The sequence below is a fragment of the Plectropomus leopardus genome, chromosome 24, assembly GCF_008729295.1.
Source record: "Plectropomus leopardus isolate mb chromosome 24, YSFRI_Pleo_2.0, whole genome shotgun sequence".
Lineage (NCBI taxonomy): Eukaryota > Metazoa > Chordata > Actinopteri > Perciformes > Serranidae > Plectropomus > Plectropomus leopardus.
The window spans coordinates 5,528,606-5,546,829 of NC_056486.1; the positions used below are offsets into that span (position 1 = coordinate 5,528,606).

At 39.1% G+C, this 18,224-nt stretch overlaps 1 protein-coding gene across 1 annotated transcript in view; it reads left to right on the forward strand.

Annotated features, from left to right (window-relative positions):
- Nucleotides 1-18,224, forward strand: part of ptgfrnb (prostaglandin F2 receptor inhibitor b) — a 71,825-nt gene that overhangs the window by 18,239 nt on the left and 35,362 nt on the right. Inside the window, exons 6-8 of the mRNA XM_042512948.1 lie at nucleotides 15,872-16,018; nucleotides 16,450-16,610; nucleotides 17,053-17,173. Of these exons, the coding sequence (XP_042368882.1) occupies nucleotides 15,872-16,018; nucleotides 16,450-16,610; nucleotides 17,053-17,173 (429 nt within the window). The remainder of the gene's footprint in view (nucleotides 1-15,871; nucleotides 16,019-16,449; nucleotides 16,611-17,052; nucleotides 17,174-18,224) is intronic.

Here is an 18,224-nt window from a genome sequence, read left to right on the forward strand (position 1 = left end):
GTATGCAGTATGTGTGTATGTGTGCGTGTGTGTATATGTGTGTGTGAGTGTGATACTCTGATCTTGCCTCTAAAGAGCAGTGGTGTCAAACACAGTCGACACAGCGATCAATTACTGGCATGGTGGGTGGTCCCTCTGTCTGTCTGTCGGTTTCCCTCCCTCTTGCACTGCGTTTTTGAATTTTACATCATGTTGGGGAATAGAGTTGGCTTGCAAGGTGAAATATTGGATACGCAATTAGATGTGGAATTAGTTTCTTTCGTTCCTCCTAAATAAACATAATTATCAAAATTAGGATGCTCATTCACACTGTCGTGCTTTATTTTCTCTTTGATTTCGACTTAAGAAGGATGATCCAATCAGACTTGAAGAAACAAAACCAGTATCTGATTTCATTTGGTTTTAACGAGCCGATCCAACACAATCCACAAATGTTTGAAACTTGGGTATTTTTCAATCTGGACCCATTTTCCCATGTTCTTGTGTCTAAGTGACTAACAGGAACAGCTATTTTTGAATGTGTTGAGGGAAAAGACTGCAGCTGACAGTGGAACGTTATTGGGCAATAACTACTCACGTCAATGAACCTCCACTAAAGGTGCTTGTTTTTGCCACTAACAGGCTCTAATTATTATAAGTGTCTGACATTATGGAAAGGATCCCGTACAGAGATAGACCTTTTTCTTTAAGTGTAAGATCCTTTTTGTTTAACCAAAAACACCCCCCTAAATTTCTATCCGCACCACTCCATTTAAATAAACATTGTATATGTGCGTGTGTGTGTATATATTATATAACAATATATATATATAATTTATTTTATTTTTTTTTAAATCTAATCTAAAACATGACAGAAACAACAAAAAACTATCCCTTCACTTTAAGAAAAAGGTCTGTCTGTGTTTGGGTCCTTTTTATAATGTTGTCCCACATTTTGAGTAGCAATCTGGTAAAAACGCCTTTAGTAGGTGTACATGGATGGTGCGAACATGCCCACAGTGGTTAGATTGCAGCCTGGTTCAGCCCTCTCACTCAGCACTAGACTGCCTTTACATGGCAACTGTTCTTGCATGAAACAATGTTCTCAGCATGGCTGTCATTCATTCAACATCGGTGTTTTGGGGGCCTGAAAACGAAGACTTTTGAAACCAGTTCTCAAAACAAACATATCCCCTTCTGTTGGTGTGTAAACTGGCAATGCACAGATCCTGTGAGAAGGGAGACTTCACACAGCCGCACTATGCGCATGCACGTGGTGTTCTTCTATGGCGTGTCATTACGAAGTTACACCGCCATGTACTGGACCTGGGAGTACACTAGTATCATTCTCACAGTGTTATCATATGAACACACATCTTTTTTTAAAAACGCAAAGGAAAGACTTTTCCATTTTTAGTAGTCTGGTCTAAATGTGGACTTTGGTTTTAGGTGCACCCAATGAGTCAATAATCACTGCTGTATTGGCCTGCTATGATCTGATTCACTAATGTCAGCACATAAAGGTGTTCCACCCAGAAAGCTTTGGCAGTGAGACAATCATCTGTTATTGTGATCATAATAGTTGTTAGCCCCGAGATGTACAGATCATATGATAAAAGAGGAACTGTGGTTGAGGGAGTGTTTGATGTAGATCTATCATTTGTAGGCGATATGGTTTCTCAGTGAGTAATAGCCACAGTGGACAAAGAGTGGTGGATTGGAAAGAAACAGTGACCAGCATCACCTAAATGCTTCTATTACATTGCTGCAATTTAATGTGCATCCAGTCCGTCCATAGTGCCAACTGCCACTGCTGCAGGGCTGCAGAGAGCTACTTAACTGTGTCAAACTGGACCTAATGAGCATGAAGACTTGAACTGAATGTGAGGAGCTGAAACTTCACTGTTCACTTGAATGGTTGAACTTGGTCTTACAGAAATAGTTTCACATTTTGACAAGTGTGCTTGTATGCATTATATTGATATTTTGGGGTTTTTTTGCATTTGCATAATTTTCATAAAAGGCCAGTGTGTAGGAATTAGGAGTATCTGATGACAGAAATTTAATATAATATTCATATCTATATTTTCATTGGTGTTTTCCTTAACAATCTAGCTTTTTTTAGTCACAGATTTCTGCATATGAATGCAGAATACAAGTGATTCTTTCTATAAGTATGAATTTAATTATTGTCAGTCCAATAACTAATCGGTTCCAAAATTTGGGAAGGGCTATTCCATTGATTGCAGTCTGCAACCTAGAGTTGCAATGGTATGGTAACAATCTCAGAAAATATCATGGTTTCACAGTATGTATGTCACAGTATTCAGTATGACACAATTAGGATTAATATGGAAAGAAAACAGTGTTTTGGTTGAACAAACACTTTGTAATAGTTGAAACTTGAGAATATTTTTTATAGAAGTATGTGTAAAAACACAGTTGAGGGGAAAAGGAGATCCACATGCGCAGGAGGGAATCTCTGCCTGGCATGTTTGTCATTATTGTAGATAAGTGAATGTACACAGTATGATAACTGTCAATTTTAATACCACGGTATTCCTTAAAACAGGTATAACACTGCAACCCTACAGCAACCTCACTGCTCGTTGCCACTAAATCCTGCTAGCTGCTCCTTTAAATGCAGTGATCCCCCGTTTGACAAAAGTTTTTTTATCAATAGCATATCAAACCTTGACCCCAAAACCAAATCTTGAATATCGTTTTGGTGCTGTTACGCACCCGTATTAAAGCTTGTTTTAACACTGACAGAGAGCAACACTGTCGTGATGGTGATGGAGAGACGGGTGGATTGAAGGTGTGTACAGACTGATCTGAAAACCAGCTGCTGTTATGTCATAGCAGTTGGATTTCTGACAAACTCCCAGTTCCCCATGAAATGAATGAATTGGACTTAAATGAATAAATAAACACTTGTTACATAATCACTCTCGGTTCAGCTTCAGTACTATGGTTAATGCTTTTGGGGATTCCCAGGAAGTGTCGGACTGACTTGCTTAAAGTTTAATGTGCGCCTGAGTGTCATTTTAATTTAGAAAAGTGGCAATTAACTCGTCTTTGTCCCACTTTCTTTTTGGAGTAAGCCGTGGTTTGAAAAGAATAAAAGACTTTTAATGATATTTATGGAGTCCAGCTTGCTTTGGTGCTTCTTGGCATTGATATTAGCAGTTAAGTTCAAAAACACCTCAAAGTGCTTTATTCCCTCTCAAGAGTTTGGAGTGGATGCATGCCACACGATACTAACGTCAAAAGGAAATCAGACAAATATAAGTATTTATTAACATGCAATTTACCCCATGAAGCCCTGCACATTTTAGTTTTTGATCAGTCAAAACATGCTATCGTTTCATTTGTTTTACTAATCTTTCTTGAAAATTAGAAAGAAATTAGGAAATACTTCTTTTGATGGAAATATACAGCCAGTTTTTAGAGTTTCTTTTTTACTTTCATTTTGTAATCTAAATCTCCTATTTAATTTTATATCATTTTGTCATAATGTTACAGTGGCAATTTCTTTCCATTTAGGGAGTGGTCTTGGCAGACCTCCTACTTTTTTTCTGGTTTGGCTGCTCTGATTTGGGATAGTTAATAACAGTACTTTTTTGTTTCAAAAGTTGCTGTTTTTTTGCACACAGTTTGGAAAAGCATTTGGCACTAAATGTCTTCACTGAACTAACTAAATTAAGACTAACTAAATTAAAGTATGGACACTCACCACACCCATTTAATGCAGAGGGGAAACTCAATTCATTTAACAAATTAAATCAATTAAATTAAAATACCATTTAATACAGTACTTTAAATAAAATTGATTAAAATGTCATTGCAGCCTTGACAGACTATATTTGACCTGCGTGTTCAGGGACCACTTGACTGATATCAGATAATTCATAACTGACTGACAGACTAATCACTTCCACACATCTCTTGACTGCGCTCTCACTTCCTGTCTCGCATGTTTCCTCTTTTGTTCTTTGCTTTAACCTTCTCTCTCTACGACCAACAGCTTCCTCTCCTTTCAGTTATTTTAAAGTTCTGAACACAAAAATAGCATAAGCCTTTACTGAAGGTTCAAGGTTCAATAGTATTCATCATTTTACAACACAAAGTTGTAGTCTGACTCACAGGATGTAGACTGGATATTAACCTGCCGTTGGTCACCTATTTCAGATTTAATCTGATCCTCTGATGTCATCTGCGTGTAAGACGATTGCGATCAGCAAAATTAAACTTCTGTTTGTCCACCTGGGCCGGCTGGTGGATTCAAACAGCTACCACTCTCATCAGCTTGAGTCCTCTAACATGTTCTGGGTTGGTTGTGTTCTACTGGACTTTAATGCACAGTTTATTGTTTTCATATGGTTTCCTTTGTAAAGGTTCAGCAGCTATAGCATGCATAGGACTCTTGGGAGGTGCAGATCTCGTATACACACCCATAATACAGACGTTCTGCAGAATTTCAGAATAAGAAACATGCATGACAACAGGCATCTACATTGGTTATAAAATAGCAAAACACTGACGGTAGCCCCGTCCATAGGCAGGCTTTTTTATAACCCAAATCAGTCGTCCTCAGAGGATGGTGCAGAGTGTGTTTTCTGGCTGTAAAGAGTCCCACATCCTGTACTGTATGTCAACTGGAGCCTTTAGTTAAAATAACAACCCTCTCTTACACACACAGAAGATTCCTGAAGCCTCGAGGATCCATGTTACATTTAGAAATATCAACCAGGCTTCATACACACACACACACACACACACACACACACACTCAGTTAGAGCATAGCTGAAATATCAATGAGCGCAATCCAGAACATTTTGGTAATCTCTGCTGCGTGTGTGTGTGTGTTTACATGGATGGTAGTGTGCACATGTTTATCTGCATACTTAAGTGTGTGTCTGTCGGGCATTTTTCAAGTGTGTGAGAGTGAAACTAGGTTTGTTGAAGGCTTTCTCTGGAGAGTAAATGCTGCACACACATACACGCTTCAAACGCTGTCTTTATCTGTGTGTGTGTATGTGTGTGTGTCCCACATACTGAGGCTATGAGGCTGTTCTCGCTGGTGGAACTCCTACATTTTGGCCTGAGGGTATACATTCCTTCATACTTCATCTGTAGACACACACACACACACACTCACACACACCGTGAGAGCAACATTTCTAATTGACTGCAGCTCATATATTTCATCCTCCTTCTATGAGCTTAGACTTTGTGTATTTCTGTGTCTAAGCGTGTGTGTGTGTGTGTGTGTGTGTGTGTGTGTGTGTGCGTGTGTGTGTGTAGTGTGTGTGTTGTCAAGCAGTCCGTTCCGATTCTATTGATGTGTGGCCTTGAGGTTGCCCACTCTTCCCACGATGCTTTGCTGCAAGCATAGCCTACCAGGAAGCACAAATGGAGTTGGAGAACTTGTTTAGGAGCTCCCATGGCACACACACTCACACACACACACACACACACACACACACACATACACACACACAGAGCTAAAGAGGGTGTAATTCCTCTCACCCTTGGCTACACTTCCCCTGTGTGCGTGTTGTTGTGTCAGCTGGAATTGTTGTCAATGGAGCCACTTCACTCCAGAAATGAGTGCTTTTATTTCACGCGAGATTATATTTCTTATTTTTCATCACTTATCAGAATATTTATGAATATATACACTATGTATGAGAGCGTCTGTGTATTTTAATTATGTGTATAGATTTGGCTTTTTGCTCATATTTATTTAGTATCGATGGCAGATTTTGACTCTTCCAGCTGCTTCTTTCACACCAGCTAACTATGAATGTGGAATATTGAATAGAGATATTTTTGCACCCAGGCTGTTAAGTTTTGCACCCAGAAATTCAGCTGTCTTCTTTCACATGTACTTAGTACAGATGAATTTCTCCATGTTCACATGAAACTGGAACAAAACAAGACCAGTGTTGCATTGATTTTTCTTCTATAACTATAAATTACTGACCTTGCTAATACAAGACGAACAAAATCAGTAGCTTTTGCTGTCCGCTGGACACCTTTTGCTGAATTAAAAATAAAAATGATCTGCTGTGAAATAAACACACTTAAAATTTATCTTATTAGTTAAAACTTATGTTGACAAAGTTTTTTACAACATCATTAGTAGTTGAAAGTACAGAGTAAATCACAGTATATTGCAATATATGTTATTGCAGTAATCAGCGTATCACAAAGTGTTTTAAAGTTGCAGTAATATTGTATCGCCACTAAAGCATCATGATCATATCTAATCAAAGGGTCTCTGGTTGTGTTTGTTCCAGTCCTCCTGCTGTGTGTTTGCATTTATCCTTTCATACTGTATATTTCTTAAACAGTGTTTTTTACATTAAGTCCATTAAAGGATGGGTCCACCTGTGATCTTTTCTGTGTTTTTCATGTGGAAACTCCCACTCAGCAGTTGAGGGGCTTTCACACTGCGGCCCAGTAACTCGCCACCTCCAGTCATGTCAATGAGGGGATGCTGTTTTAAACAAGTGTTTGCTCTGCCCCATTGAGTTCACCGTGTTGAATTTTTGGCAGTTGCTCTGATGGCAGTGGGCAGAGGGCACACTCGCCTGTGCTCGGTCACCCTATGTTTCTAGTGTGCAAGCTTCATGGGCCTGTAATGCGTAAGATGCGGTACTTTCATACAGCGAAAATGAGTCTGTGAGTCTGTGTCACTGTGTCGCCCCGGTGTGTGATTTTAGATTGAATGGCCTTCAATAAACAAAAGAAGTGTGCTGGGCGAGACGTTTAATACAACATTAATGGCATCCAGTGTGATGTCTATCATAGAGTTGGGCAGTGCTTACGAAGCAGTAACAACGGCATAATATGGCAACAACAGTTATTTACTGTCCGTGTTATATTGGGGTTGAGGGGAAGTAGCTCCTGGACCTCATCGCCACCACAATTTGAAGACAGTTTTGCTGCTTTTAACAACCTACTTGTGTCTCGTGCCTGATGATACCACATTCCTAGTTCTCAGCTATTAACTTGGCGGATGTAATGTACCGATTACTCATAAAAATGATGGACAACACCATGAAATGTGCAGCATCTAAAGCTGTATGACTTTAATAGCATGTAGTTCTCCGCTGTGTGGTGATTCCTATAGTTATTAAAGATTAATGTACAGACTGTTTTTGAACTGTGGATGGGACAAGGAAGGATGCCATATGTTGATTCATTAAAAGTGGAAAAACAGGGTACAAAGGGACAGGTGGCTGCCTGTTTCTAGTACAGTGTCGCAGTTTGCTTTCAATTAGCCACCAACCATCAGCCAGTAGGTATATGAGGCAGAGGCGATTGATCCCAGGCCCAATGTGGATTGGCTCAAGGACTGGCTCAGTGTGTCCCAACACTCCCTTGAGCCTGAATTTCACTTCAGCTTCATCTTTCCATTGTATTCTCCATATTTAGCTGTCAGGCTGTGATGTATACTGGATATTATCCAGTGTTTCTGCAACCTTGTTGGTGCAGAAGAGAGTGCTTTAACCAGTCGATCTGTCTGCAGTCACTTGCTTTGAGCAGTGAGCAGAAAATTAACATTCAAAAATCAGATTTCTCTGCAGTCCGGCTGGGTCTTACGCTACGATCCGATGAGGAATTCAGAGATATGAGTGGATCTCTGTGTTCAGCTGCTCCCTCTCACTGAGTGAGGTCACACCCCCACTCGTTTGGAAGTGCTCCAGCTTGACTGATAGGAGACCCCGAAGACCTCGGCGCAGACACCCTGTAGGGATTGTGTCTCTCAGCTGACCTGCGAGGGCCAGGTGGAGCTCGAGGAAACTGTGGGAGGAAAAGATATTAAAAAACATGTCTTGGAAAATAACCAACACTGCTTCATATTAAAGCTGCTACTATCATGTTTAAAGGGGTAGGGTGGAGGAAGTATTCAGATCCTTTACATAAGTAAAAGTACCAATACCCCCTTTTAAAAGTCCTGAATTGAAAATTGTACTTAAGTTAAAGTAATTAAGTATAATCATATATATATATATATATATATATATATATATATATATATATATATATATATATAATAAAAAGTAGCAAAACACCCAAAACTTCATTAAAAAAGAAAAATAATTCCCTGAAAAGAAGCAAAAACATCCCAAAAAAACTAAAACACCTGAAAATAACACCCTCCAAAACAATTAAACAAAAATTCAAAAAAGTGTTTAATGTTTATCAAAATAGATAGCAATTAATTATCTGTCAATTGACAGAATTTACCAATTAATTCTTTAATGTCTTGATTAATCAACTAATCATTGTAACTGTACTTACAAACTTTGATAATTTAATTTATAACAAACATTTTATGAACTCCTCTTTTGTTCTGATGAAGAAATCTTGTATATTAACTCAGGATTTCAGATAAATATAGTAAAATAAAAAGTACAACATTCTCCTCTGTTATGTTGTGTAATAAAAATATACAGTAGCATGAAAATAAAATCCTCTAGTAAAGTACACGTACCTCAAATTCATACTTAAGAGGCCTACAGTACTTGAGTAAATATACTTGTTTGCATTCCACCACTGAAAGGGTTAATTGTAGTGACAAACCCACAGAGAAATATGACCTAACTCTTAAGTCCTCTGTATTTAAGTTTTTTGCTGCATATCAGAGAGTTGCATAAAGCAGCTTTATCACACAGCTTTTCATTCATCCTGCAGTGTGTGTGCAGGGATTACAGTGTGTTTATGGAGGTGTGTTATTGGACCCTCACCAGATGCTCTGACTGTTGGCGTGGGCGTGTCCCCTCAGGTACCGGCGAGACAGAGAAAAAAATTCAGGAATTCCAGTGTGAGTAATGAGTTTGAAGGCTCATCGTGTCAAAACGCTGCGCAGCAGTTGTTGTGAGACAAAATTTAACAACACTGGAAAGTTTTCAGGGTAGCAATTATTTTACTTTTACTTTTGTCTACATGATTGCAAGAACAGTAAAACTGAACAGTAAAATTAGCCCATTAATAAAACAAAGTGATTACCCAAGAATCTGCATGACACTGCAGTGAATGAGAGGAGTGTGTTTGTTTAAACACTCTCAGTTTGTAACTAGTCTTTTAAAATGTAAAATGTTTAAAACTGTATTTTTTATCAGTATTAGTCTGCCTGAACACGTTGGCCATTATTTCTAAAGGGTAATTTTGGTATTTTCTCAACTTGGACCTTATCTTGCACCACAGCCTCCAGACTTATTTTGACCCTTTGAAACCTGAGCATATTGGGTTGATTTATTTTTTCAAAAACATGGGATTAAGGCAATGAGCAGTAAAACAAGAAATGGCCCAAAAATTTGCTAGAAATTCTTAAAAAAAGTACAAGAAAATTACCCATAGTTAAAAAAAAAAAAAAGGAAATTAAAACAGGGCAAAAAACGTACTCAAAAATAATTTTAAATTTGTAATTATGATAATTATAAATGTAGTTTTCCAGTGGCTTTTATTTCAAACTTTTTTAAAAAAAACTTTTTATTCTACATCTACTGATTTCTTGCAATTTCTGGAACATTTGTTTTTTTTATTTTTTTGAAAGAAACCACACCAATTTGCTCAGGGTTAAAAAGTTTAAACACTTCTGAAAGGTGTCTGAATGCAGCCCAAGAAAAGTGATGTCATTTCAGGAGTCCTTAATCTAGAATTAGAACTAGAGCTGATGATCATTGGAGCAGTAGAAAGATCAACCAAGACAGCTTTTGTGCATTTTATTTTGTTTCTGTCAACTTTGAATGAAATTTTTACAGTGATAAAATAATTAATTTAATTGAAGTCTGGTGGGGTCGATGACAGCTGTTTTGGGGCTGTTTCTGGTTAAATAAAATGATCTTACTGTTGAACAAAGCGTCTCTGTTGGGATCCTATCTGTTGTCATACAGTTGGAATACAAATCTCAGCCTGTCAGTTACAAAAACAAGTACTTAGTTACCCTTTAAGGATGGCAGTTCGATTCCCGCCTCCTGCAACGTATTGAAGTCTTCGAGCATGAAACTGAATCCCAAATTGCTTCTGATGTGTGTTCATGCTGGGAAAAACTGTGAGCTGTTTCCTGTCAAATGAATGTAAAGCAGCGATCTTCAGTCATGCTAACTTTAATTCATACAGAATTGACTGATGAAAACCACTTAGCATTTTTCTTCCCCAAGGACACAGTTTAAGACGCTTCCTGCAGCTCTCCAGCAGTTTCCGAAACTCACTGAAAATCTGTCCTTCAGTGAAAACATAAAGCAGCAGAATTAAGGAGGCTGTGCATTGCCACAGGCTCTATAAAGCTCCAGTCTTTGGTTTAATGATGTTTAGCATCTATACTGCTCAGATGTTTGAGAGCTTCTACCTTAATTCACTTAACCAGTGCAGTTTGTCTGTGCAGAGCAAATGTTGGCATGATTTCCACACTTCTTCATCTATTATTTGCGGAGTATTTATTATTTAATCGTTATACATACTGTATACATCACACAGTATGTCAAGACAAGCTCTGCTTTGGTTTAATTTTTTAAATCCAGCATGAACATGTGCACTGTTTCATTGCGAAATCAAAAATTCATTTAGATGTTTAGTCTTGAGTATCAATTTTTATTTAATTTGGATGAGTGCAAATGAATGCTCTGTCTAGTAATCACATAAATTCATTGTGAAACCCAGCATGGATAGTAACAGATGACTGTGATCTGCCTGCACACACAGTAATCTGATTACATGTTGTTTTAGCTGTAATCTGTGATGTAAAATGTACATCTGTTCAGTGTGTGTCAGCCAGTACTTCCCCTCCGTCCTGGGAGACACGCAGAGTGTTGACAGAAAGAGAGAACAGCTCGAGTGCCTTGTTCATATCTGGTTTTCCGATCACACACACTGCACACACACACGCCTGCACAGTCCAGTGAAACCAGAGCGTCTCATGCCTTTGGTTGTTTTGGCAGAAACAGCATTTCTTCTGTTCCTGGAAACAGTAAACTCGCTGTGGTTGGGAGTTCAACTCTCTGCCTAGCTCAGTGGCACCGTCACTGCCAAGGTTAGCAAGTCACTTTCTTCTCTTCTGCTTGTTAGCAAACATATTATTATGGTGGCACACAGCCCACCTGTAAATGAGCCGAAGCAGAAAAGACACCGGCCAAATATGTTCAGTGAAAGCTCTGCTACAAGCTTTTTGGCTTGTATTTTTGCGTGTGTGCACGTGTTTTTTCAATCCAATTGCCAGGATACATTTTGGCATCGCTCCTTTCTGCAAAACAGGGATATATGTTACATTTGTATGTTTCATATGTCGTGAATATGTTGGAACCTTATCTTTAAATTTCGTGTTGTAACAATGCTGTGGTAAATGTGAGGTTAGGTTTAGGCACAAAAGCCACTTAGTTAGGGTAAGGAAAACATTTTTGGGATTAAAATACCTAGTTTGGTTGCTGCGAAAACGGCTGTAAATGTCTCAAACTGTCAATAAAAATACTCACTCTTGTTGCTACAGACACATCTGAAAATACACCAAACTCTTGTTTAAAAACAACAGCAATAACAGCAGCTTTTGTTGCTACAAACATGTCTGAAAATGCCAGGGACTATTGATAGAAACACCTGCTTTTGTTGCTTAAACACCGTTGGTAACAGCTTCAACTGTGTGTAAAAAAGACCTGCTTCTGTCTCTACAAATACAAATTTTTGTTAAAAAACACATGCTTCTGTTGCTACAACCATGGCTTGATATGTCCCTTTCTTCTGTTAAAAAGTCAAGTTTTGACACTGCTGGACATGTCCCAAACTTTTGATAAAAAACACCATTTTTGTTGTTAGAACCAAATGTCTAGAACTGTTTTTTAAAAACACATGCTCCTGTCTCTGCAAAAGCTGCAAACATAGCTGGACACGTCCCAAACTCTTGGTAAAAAGACTGTCTTTTGTTGCCACACACAATGCTGGAAATGTCCCAATTTAATGTTAAAAAGACTGGCTTTATTGCTGCAAACACAGACATGTCCCAAACTTTTATTAAAAACAGACCTTTTTGTTACTACAAATATGGCTGTAAATGTCCCAAACTCTCGTTAAGAAATACCAGTTTTTGTCACTACACACACTGCTGGAAATGTCCTGAACTGCTCTTAAAAAGTCCGCTTTTGTTGCTACAAACATGGAAGGACATGTCCCACACTCTCGTCAAAAAACATCTGTTTTTGTTCGTCTCAAACGGTGGTCTGCTGCTCTCTGCTGTTTGGCAGGCATTTGGTGTTATGACAAATGTAACATATCCGTGTTTTCCAGAAACGTACAATGCCAACACTTTAATGTGGCGACTGGGCTGCATTTTTATAATAATAAACTGAATACTTTGTGGTTTTAGATTGTAGGTAAAACAAACCAAGACACTGAAATAGGCACTATTAATTTTGGGAACGTTTGAGGACAGTTCGCAATTTTCTGAGATCTTTATCGTTCGGTAATTGAGAAAATAATTGGTAGATTAATCGACAATGAAAATGAAAACAGTAGTAGTGCTCTCACTCTCTGAACTGAACAGTCAGCATGTTGGCTAATGATTCGCTCAGTGAGGATCAGAAAAATAATGAATGAGATATCATAACATTTGAAAGCAGTCAGTGGCAAATGAAAGTCACCATTACATCCACTGCAAACTAACTAAGAGCCTCTAACCAAGAGCAGCTTCTTAAAATGAACACATGCAGCGCCGTGCAGATGAAAGCAGTTTGTTGTGTTATTGACATTGACCTATTTTTCCTCACTCTGCCTCCCCGAGCCACACACTAATAGAGCCTTTTCTTCTTTTTAAAGCTTGTTTTTACACAACTTCTGCTCTGCTAAACTCGACACAGCGCAGAATGGCCGGAAGAGCAGCGAAAGCTTCGAGTCAGACTCGGTTTGAGGACATGACATGAGGTCGACAGCATCACTGACACTTTAACATGGGGTTTGGGGTTTTCCACATTCGCAGGAAGTGCAGGGTGCTGAATGGCCGTTTCAGTCCACAGGGCTCTTAAGTGCACTTCCATATTTGCTGGATTGTTATTTTGCAGTCTGCTGAATATTGTAGTTGTGGTCAGTTAATGTCATGATATGGATCTTTCTATCTGTTCAAGACTTCCTGTTGTTTTGCATTTGTAGCTAATTTTCCAACCTTTTAGACACACAGATTTCTCATTATGAGATTTGTGAGTTCAACCAGCAAACCGCTAAGTAACTGTGTAGTTTGTGCTGTCAGACACTTAATCAAATGACTGCATCATACCCCAAAAAGAAAGCTATGTCAAAGGCAACATCCGTGTTGCATCATCATGTACAGAAACACTTAAGAAGTAATCACAATGAGCAGCAGACAGGAGAGAAGGATTGCTTTTTTTCCTGTCAGTTCAAGCAAAAGTATGTCAGCCATGTTTGTGAAGATTTATCTACAGTCACAACTCGAGCATACTTGTTTGTTATGCAAAAAGAAAGTCACCAAACTCCCTTTAAAATCTTGTGGTTAGATTTTGCCGTGCAAGAGGCAGTCATTGTAACCCCATTAAAACACAGTACACCGCCCTTTCTGCAACATTTATTTTAATTATTGATACATTTCTAATTTTATCCATCATTTCCAATCTGTAAAGTTGCACTAAGTCCAAAATATGTTATAATGTATGACATGACTTCCCATAATGGGAAAGGTTTTTAATTCATTGAATCATAAATTAGAGAAAAGGTGCAAATTATTGGGGGGGCCGATACAGCATAGCATTGCAATATCTTACATCAAGTGTCAATTTTTTACAATATAAATTATTAACATTGCAAAAAAATATTTGACTTTTGGTAGCCTACAAGAATCATAAAATAGATTGCTTTTCAGTCCACCAGACACATTTTGCTGCAATAAAAATGACTGAAGAGAGATAAAAAAATGCAGATTCAACAAAAATTGGTTATTTAACTAAATTTTAAGGCTTGTATTTTAAAAAGTTTTTCAAACTTGGCACAATGGGAATCAAAGCAGTGGAATACCACATGCAGAGTGAGAAACAAAAATCGCCAAGAAAACTGCCAACAAATGCCACTTCGGTTTTACCAGCTCTACTCCAGAAAGTGTTAGATTTTTAAACGTGAAGTAGATCATCTATCTTCTTCATTTGACCAAAAAAATCATGTTTTATGTCACAATTTAGCCAAAATTGTCCCATAAAGTAACTGAATTGTAAACATGATCTTAAATCCAAGTGGAATTTAAAAAGTCTCTAAAAATAAAAAAAAGCGTAAGTGTTTGCTTTCAAACCCCGTACTGGCCCGTACTGGTGCTGCACAGGACCAAAGCTCCTGAACTGGGGCCGAGTTGCTCGATTAAACCAGCAACATGTTAGTGTGGGAGAGAGGCGCGTGGCACATTGGCAAAGAAACTTCACACATTCTCATCGTTCAAAGTGTGTGTGCGCACACGTGTGTGTGTTTCACAGCAGATGGTGACAGTGCATGAGTCAGTGTGTGTTTGTATGACGTCCATGTGACATCACGCAAGCCCTCTCCTTGGTCAAACACACACTCGGGCACAGTCTTACGTATGTGCTTGTATTAATAATGTTTCTGCTCAGTGTGTGTGTGTGTGTGTGTGTGTGTCAGTGATGATTTTTACATATACAGTGTGTGTGCGTGTGTGCGAGTGTGCGTGTATCTCACAGTCAGGCAGGTGGAAATCTTTCTGTGTGTTTCCTGTTCATTGAGGCGTAAAGGTGCAATCTGGATGTCTGACTGAGAGGACCTGCCTTGCCACCTACACACACACACACACACAGGCACACACTCTATTAACACTGTGACACACACCTCATCACACAAAGGTCTATTTCTGTTGCCTGGCTCTTTCACTTAGCTCTATATTAAGGACCAAACCACACACACAAAAAACAACAGGATTTACTTTGCATTTGTCGAAAGATTCGGGGCTGTTGTAAAACCTGTCGGTGACTGATGAAAGAAACGCCCCACTGGGATGGAAATCATGTCTCTGGAGGCGGCGCAGCACTGTAACTGGATATATATTGCATTATTAGGTTTGAGTTGTTGTCCAATCATCAATGTGCTGATTCTTCCCCTGAAACTAGTATTAATTTCAGCCCCTGTGATATTTACAATCGGGATAATTAAATAAAAACTACTTGTGTAGCTGAACAGAAATGTTTGTGTTGTATCTTGGAGTAATTTCATGAGACTGATCACGCCTCAAATAAACTGACTAGATGTTTTTATTGGGAAATGAGCCTGAATGAAGCTTTTTCAGTTTGTAGGACAGTACAATACCTGCTTTTCAGCAGCTGTGGTTGGATCACACAAAGGTTTGGGTTGGGCTTTTGTTACATTCTTTACACTGTGTGTTTTTAGGTCTGTTTTAAAGAGCGTGTCAGGGTGTCACGTTTAGTCACAGTGGCTGCAGATTGGTTGTCCCTCCTCATCTCCACCTCCTTTTGAAATTAGGAATGTGTTGCTTCAATTATTGATTAAGATTGTGCCAATATCAAGCTTTGAAATGTGGCTGCCCTGTATGTGCAGCTGTAGTTTTAGTTGCTTAAGAGGATTGTTTAGATTTTTTTAAGTGTGGTTGTATGAGGTACTTATCCATAGTCAGTGTGTTACAAACATTAGCCCTCAGTTTGGAGTAGCGAGCTGTCTGACAGAAAAGTAAAGCAGCGAAAAAACCTTCAATATAGCGTCCACTTAAATAGATATTGATTTAATTTAAGGTGGCTAAAATACATTTTGTTGCTGCTCCTGTCTTCTGTCAGACTCCAGCCTGCTTCTCCTTGCAAGCACACTGTTACTGCTTCCAAATGTTTTTGTATTGTCAAATTTAGTTTAATATTGTCCATTTTTTCTCCACAGAGCCGAGCTTCACAGTGACCCTGGATGCTGTCCTGAACCCGCAGATGACGGCTGAACCCACAGAGCTGGCATGTCATGTGACCAACATAACCCATTTACCACTGGGAGGCCGACTGGGTGTCACCTGGGAGTACACCACACTTCCTGGTAATTTTACCGCCGCCTTTGTCAAAATCTGTAATATGTTTTATAATAGTATTTTTTTCAAGTGGACAAAAGTTGGCAAAATCTTCAATGTGTTTTTCAGTGGAATTATGGAAAGTGGAAATTGACCTATCATCATGGTTTAAATGTTGATTGCACAGTGTAATGGCTGTAGAATAATGGCACTATCTGCATTCAAACTGGTTCCCTATAAGCTTCACTTTTAGTCTGCAATTCTGTCTTTCACTGGCTACAGTCTCCGTGGAAAACAGAGACTCGATTTACAGCAAAATGGAGGTGCATCAAATTTGTGCAAAGAGGAAAAAGATCGCACTTTTTTCCACACTAGCTGTTTCCACTTACATGAAATCTGAAAAATTAATTAGAAATTAATACGAAACCTCTGTCACTGTTTTCTGCCCAATCACCTGCAGGTATCGGGGACGATCCTCAGACCTCACATCCCATTGGCTCCTTGGACAGCCATGGCAACCTGTTGCCAGGAGCAACGTATTCTGAGCGGCTGAAGACAGGCGTGATGTCTCTGTCCAGAGTCCAGCCCAACACTTTCAAACTGCGATTTCTACGCACTCAGGTAACTGCAGACAGAAGGACTGATGGGAAAAAATGGATTTTGCCCCAACAGTGTTAGAATTATGTGTCAGTATCATGATGAAAACAACTGTAGAACTTGTTGTTGTTCACTAACATCTGTCACAACAGCTTTAAGGTGTATCAATAAAGCATTTAAAGCTTTTGAATGGAAAACAAACAACATGCACGTGTACATTTAAATGCAGGTTTTCTCAAGTGACTTTGAAAATCCAAAAACATTTGTTTCTACGTAAAGTACACCAGAGGAAAAGTGATGGAAGTTAAAACTAAAGATTTAAATGATTAAATGATGATAAATGATTACATATGAAGATACTGTGTTACATCAGTTATTTTGTCCTGAGGCTGAGAAACATTGTTTAGATGAATCTGAACTGAACGTAGTAATGTCGATCGCAGACTCATTCTCACCCTTTTTGTAGGAGATCGACATGGGCCAGTATGTCTGCACTGTGTCTGCGTGGAGTGTGAACAGCCAGGGCGACGTGGTGAACACAGCTGAGTACCAGAGCTCGCCGCTGACTGTACGCTGGGATACAAAACGTAAGGAATATTTTATTTATCTACCCTCATCCACCCGCAGCAGCAGGGTGGCAGAACCAACATTACCCTAAAATAAATTTCTTTTACTTTTGTTTCTAACATAACTTTTTTCCATTAACTTAAATTTAAACAGACATTTCACCCCAAAATGAAAAAAAAACAGCATATTTCTCCTCTTGCCTGTAGCGCTATTTATCTTTCCAGATTGTTTCAATATCAAAAAAGTACATTTGAAAAACTCAACAGCAATGTCTGTTTCTAAATCATGACCTGGTCACTCAGTTTATTCCACAAACCTTGTTGTAAACAGTTTCATGCAGGAACTGTTTTCTGTCTTCCGAACCACACCCGCCAACTGTATCACAGCGCACAAGAAGACATGTTTCTCCCTACGGAGGAGAGGCATGCGCTCATGACAGCGACGATGGTGGTAAGATGGTTGGCGAGTGTTATTGGGTAGAAAGAAAATAAAGTATGGAAAAAAAACTGAATTACTTCGTGCAGTGGGGATATCAACTTCTACTCCAGATTGTATTTTGTGATTTATTGAGGCAATTTTGGGGGAAATTTAGAAAAACTGAACCATTAACTTGCAGAAAACTGCCAGGCAGTCACAGTAACCCTGCTGTTGTTGAGTGTTATGAATAAGCTCTAATGTCTACATGTCATATCCAGACTTCAGAGTAAAATCCTTCAGGATAACAACAGACCTCTTGTCTCAGCCTCTCTCACACACACACGCACGCACGCACGCACGCACGCACGCACGCACGCACGCACGCACGCACGCACGCACACACACACACACACACACACACACACACACACACACACACACACACGTCCTCTCTATTTCAGTCCCACTCTCTGAGGTTGGTGCCCTCAATCTTGCTAATTGAGCCACGATGTAACTGCAATTCTCTGTGTGTGTGTGTGTGTGTGTGTGCCTGCTTTGAATCAGAACAAGTTCATGATGTAATGTGGTCTCACTTCCTGGCGGCCACTGTTAGGGATTTCCCCTGTCGGACACTTTGGTGGGCTGGAGTTATAG